General features: G+C 48.3%; 1 protein-coding gene across 1 annotated transcript in view; it reads left to right on the forward strand.

Moving 5' to 3' along the window:
- cntln (centlein, centrosomal protein) overlaps positions 1-5,000 on the forward strand; it is a 66,568-nt gene that overhangs the window by 50,984 nt on the left and 10,584 nt on the right. The window contains exons 18-19 of the mRNA XM_066678300.1: positions 1-117; positions 3,673-3,858. The exon at positions 1-117 is cut by the window's left edge and continues 21 nt beyond it. Of these exons, the coding sequence (XP_066534397.1) occupies positions 1-117; positions 3,673-3,858 (303 nt within the window). The remainder of the gene's footprint in view (positions 118-3,672; positions 3,859-5,000) is intronic.

The raw sequence follows: 5,000 nt of genomic DNA on the forward strand, positions 1-5,000 counted from the left end.
GCCAGTAACCGGAAGGTGTTTTTGGACTCTCTGAAGAGGAGGCTGAGCGCAGTCACTCAGGAGAAGAACCAGTGTGAGTCCAGCAGCCAGAAACTCCGAGAAGATCTGCAGAGAAAAGTAAAGACACACACACACACACACATTAACCTTTTCTACAGTTACAGACTGTAGTCCATCTGTTGCTCTGAATCCTTCATCACCCCCCTCTCCCCCTGTTCCTCAGCGCTCAGGACCCCCACAGAGCAGGTGTGATGTGGTGGTGGATCATTCTCAGCGCTGCAGTGACACTGACGTGGTGGTGGTGTGTTAGTGTGTGTTGTGCTGGTGTAGAGTGGATCAGACACAGCAGTGCTGCTGGAGTTTTTAAACCCTGTGTCCACTCTCTGTCCACTCTGTGAGACACTCCTCCCTCGTTGGTCCACCTTGTAGATGTAGAGTCAGAGACAGTAGCTCATCTGTCGCTGCACAGTGTGTGTCGCTCGTCCTCTAATTGGGTTCACAGGACACTGCCCTGTGTTGGTTGCTCTCTGGTTAGTCTCTGGTGGTCTGTTGGGGGTCCTGGTCATTAACGAACAGGGTACAATGGGACTGACATATGGACTGCAGTAGGTGATTGTAGATCTACTAGGTGCTGGTGAAATGGACATTGAGGGTAGGGAAAAGGAGGTGGTTTTAATATTATGGCTGATAAGTGTATGTCAGGTCTGAGGTCAGAATGAAGTGTATGAAATGTAATGAAATGTAATAATTTCAGTCACAGGGCGGCACTGTGGTGCAGCAGGTAGGTGTCGCAGTCACACAGCTCCAGGGGCATGGAGGTTGTGGGTTCGATTCCCGCTCCGGGTGACTGTCTGTGAGGAGTGTGGTGTGTTCTCCCTGTGTCTGCGTGGGTTTCCTCCGGGTGACTGTCTGTGAGGAGTGTGGTGTGTTCTCCCTGTGTCTGCATGGGTTTCCTCCGGGTGACTGTCTGTGAGGAGTGTGGTGTGTTCTCTCTGTGTCTGCGTGGGTTTCCTCCGGGTGACTGTCTGTGAGGAGTGTGGTGTGTTCTCTCTGTGTCTGTGTGGGTTTCCTCCGGGTGACTGTCTGTGAGGAGTGTGGTGTGTTCTCTCTGTGTCTGCGTGGGTTTCCTCCGGGTGACTGTCTGTGAGGAGTGTGGTGTGTTCTCCCTGTGTCTGCATGGGTTTCCTCCGGGTGACTGTCTGTGAGGAGTGTGGTGTGTTCTCCCTGTGTCTGCGTGGGTTTCCTAAGGGTGACTGTCTGTGAGGAGTGTGGTGTGTTCTCCCTGTGTCTGCGTGGGTTTCCTCCGGGTGACTGTCTGTGAGGAGTGTGGTGTGTTCTCCCTGTGTCTGCATGGGTTTCCTCCGGGTGACTGTCTGTGAGGAGTGTGGTGTGTTCTCCCTGTGTCTGCGTGGGTTTCCTAAGGGTGACTGTCTGTGAGGAGTGTGGTGTGTTCTCCCTGTGTCTGCGTGGGTTTCCTCTGGGTGACTGTCTGTGAGGAGTGTGGTGTGTTCTCCCTGTGTCTGCGTGGGTTTCCTCCGGGTGCTCCGGTTTCCTCCCACAGTCCAAAAAAACAAATTGCAGGTGGATTGGCGACTCAAAAGTGTCCGTAGGTGTGAGTGAATGTGTGAGAGTGTGTCGCCCTGTGAAGGACTGGCGCCCCCTCCAGGGTGTATTCCCGCCTTGCGCCCAATGATTCCAGGTAGGCTCTGGACCCACTGCAACCCTGAACTGGATAAGGGTTACAGACAATGAACGAATGAAATGAATTTCAGTCACAGATTTAACTTTAAAGATGTGTTCTCTGTCCTCGTTTAAATAAAAAGGTGTTACTTTTGTGTAAATGTCTGTAAAATAAATCAGTACCAGTTCAACGCTCAAAGTTTAAAACCAAGTGTAATATTTACACTAAACGTTGAAGAATACCATTTCACAGCATTTGGTTTTCGAGTTGAATTTGATCCACAGTGTGTCTCTGTGAGCGTTTCTCTGCTCTGAGCTCTTTATTCCCTTTTTATTTAGTCGTTTCGTTTAACAGAACTCTTCTAATGAAGCCTCCGCTCGAGCAGAAAATCATTTCCTGTGTTTGATAATTATTGGAGGCCAATTAAGCACAGATTATTAACCAGGACACATTTTATCTCATTGTGCCTCATTATCATGGCGTCTGTTTGATGTTTGGCCTCTGTGTGATATTCTTACCTTTTACAGATAAAAGTATAGCCCTGTATTATGTGTGTTTTAATGTAATTAAATCAAACTCACGTTGGAAATGTGTACGTACTGTAACCCCACCGTGGGGATGCTCTTAAAGGGCCGGTATCCTACATTTTTCCTGTGTTTTCAGAGTTCTACGTCTTCCCCCGGAGTCCACTTCTGAGTTTATGATCTTTGTATAGTTTTATGAACCAGAAACAGCTGTGATTTATTTCCATTTTCTAAGCTCTCTTCGTCTCACAGAATGAGAAGAAACAGCCTGTGCCTTGAAGAGAGATAAATGTTCAGTCCTCGCTGAGGCCCCTGTCCAGACTGGTCTCTCTCTCTCTGCGTGTCGTCCCCCTCTCCCCTGTCTCTCTGCTCACAGTCACTTATTCATCAAACATCACTTTTACAAATGAACCCTGGACAAGAGCAGGAAATAAACACAAATACTCGCCCTAAACAACAGCAGCAGCAAAGACAAGGCACACACTTTAACATCGAGCTGGGCACAAGTCTATATCACCATTACGATTAATAAAGGATTATTCTGTTGTAGTTTGTCTCACAGTTCCCTGTCGAGGCTCGTGCTGTAAACACACTCCAGTGTTAAAGGTGGGGTGTGTGTCTTTGATGCGGCTGGAAGCTCCATCTCTGCGTCTGAGCCGTGCTCTGTTCGTATTCGGTGTGTGATTGTGTTCAGTGTGAAACAGACCGGGGGATTCACTTCGGTCTGAAACTGGTTTTTCTCAGTGTTTTCATTTGACTTCTTTATGTTCAGTGTCTTCACTAAAGTCAGAACACGTCCAAACCACAGACGCAGCGTTTCTCTTCGGTACGAGCTCCAGTCGCTCGGTCCGCCTCCGTGTTTAGGTTCTCCTTCGTGTGGCTGATTGGACGGGGCAGAGTCACCTGACTACAGCGTGGTAGTGTGGGTTTAAAGGGACGGTATGTGAACACACAGTGGGGACGTATTCACAAGAAAAAAAAAGGATAAACAGAATTAAAGGAAAAGTTCTGAATGTTGAATTTTATTCATTTTTAATGAATTGCCCAGTCTTTTTGTCCTTTATACAGAAGAATAACACAGTTCTTTGTCATGTGTTTATGATGTCATGATGTGACAGATCTGGGCAGTGTGTGTTCTCCTCGGGGTTAGGGTGTTAGTAAAGGGTTTGTAAAGAAGCGTGGGTTCGGCCATGCGTGTCTCTGAGGAAACACATGATCACCTCCACCTTCCTGAGGCAGGGGGCGCTGTTGTGATCAGGGGAAACTCACTGACGGGGAGCTGGAGATGACTAATATCTGAGAAGGAAATCTGGCAAAAGCTTGGGGATAAACCAAAATGAAATGATCTCTGCTCTGATTGGTCGGTCTGCTTCATTCAAAGAGCAGTCGGGAGTGTGACACTCCTTATAACCTCAGTGTACATGAGCATCAGGCAGGTAAATACATTCTGTGTGTGTGTGTGTTCAGGATCAGAAGCTGAGTGCTCTCCAGGTGAGTTTATCTGAGAGTGAGCGGATGAAGATGGAGATGGAAGAGAAAACCCGTGTACAGCTGCAGCTCATTTCTCAGCAGCATTCGGACGCTCTGCAGCAACTCCACAACAAACTCGGCCTGGCACAGAGTCAACAGAAGCAACTCCGCTCCTTTACACAGGTAACACACACACACTACACTCGGCCGAGTTGCCTGCATCAAAACCCCCCACCCCCCAGTAAGACCCCCAGTCTCCTCCAGGGCAACTGCACTAGGTATCAGCTGAAGATCCACCACTGGAGCTAATGCCAGTGAACTCACCTTTAATACCCGCCCACACCAGACCCACGACTTCCTGTGTGTGTGTGTGTGTGTGTGTGTGTTAATGTGCTCCTGCCTGTGGTCCCAGTCTGCTTTAGGAGGGGTTTTATGGCTGAGTGTTAATGAGCGTTTACTCTGGAGCAGATCGCAGGCGTGTTTAGTTTAGCGGCTGATCCCACGGCGGCGTGTTAATGGTGTTTGTGTGAAAGAGTCAAACTGCAGTCGCTCAGTAATCCCACACTTTCCTCTGAACGCTGATCAGGGCCCGGGAAACACGGCCTTTTATACTCTCCGCTCTGACGCTCCGCCTGGACACAGTGGAACATGAACCTGGTCCGTGAGCTGCACTTCAGAGTCATTCATATCACCCCCCAGAAGAGCCGCCTGAGTCATGATGACCGTTTAGTAACTGTTTACTCAGATAAACACATTAATGCCTTTATTAATGGAACTGTAACAGTCCGTGTAACCCCTCTGTGGAGCAGGAACAGGGCAACATCCTTCCCGACATCTCTCTCCGTGCTTCAGACTCCTCACAGGCCTCCGGATGTGGGTTCTCTGCCGTGAGCTCAGAGAGACTTCGTAAACACATTACACCGCCGTCCAGCGCCAAACGGACGCGAGAGCAGCAGCTGCTGAGGAAACATCCTCAGAATTTAATTTGAACTTTTACTTACTTCAAAGGAATTTTCTTCTTCTTCTGAAAAGTGAGGACGGAGTCGACAGCATTGAGGCGTTCACTGCTTTTATCCTGAAACTGAAAGGAATAAACATGAAGAAATAAAGACTCTGCACAGGAGAGTATCTTTAGTTTATTGCAAAATGTGGGACTGTGTATTGTGTTCGTACACACACACACACACACACACAGATATTCTCTCAGCAGACCGTCCATTCCAAGGTCAAGATTTTCAAAAGGCTTAAGGGGGAATGATACGGGAGATTATTGCAGCGATCAATAAGCTCAAAATGAAGCAGAGGGGAGTTTACTTTATTGACTT

Source organism: Hoplias malabaricus, chromosome 8 (genome assembly GCF_029633855.1).
Source record: "Hoplias malabaricus isolate fHopMal1 chromosome 8, fHopMal1.hap1, whole genome shotgun sequence".
NCBI classification, from domain to species: Eukaryota; Metazoa; Chordata; class Actinopteri; order Characiformes; family Erythrinidae; genus Hoplias; species Hoplias malabaricus.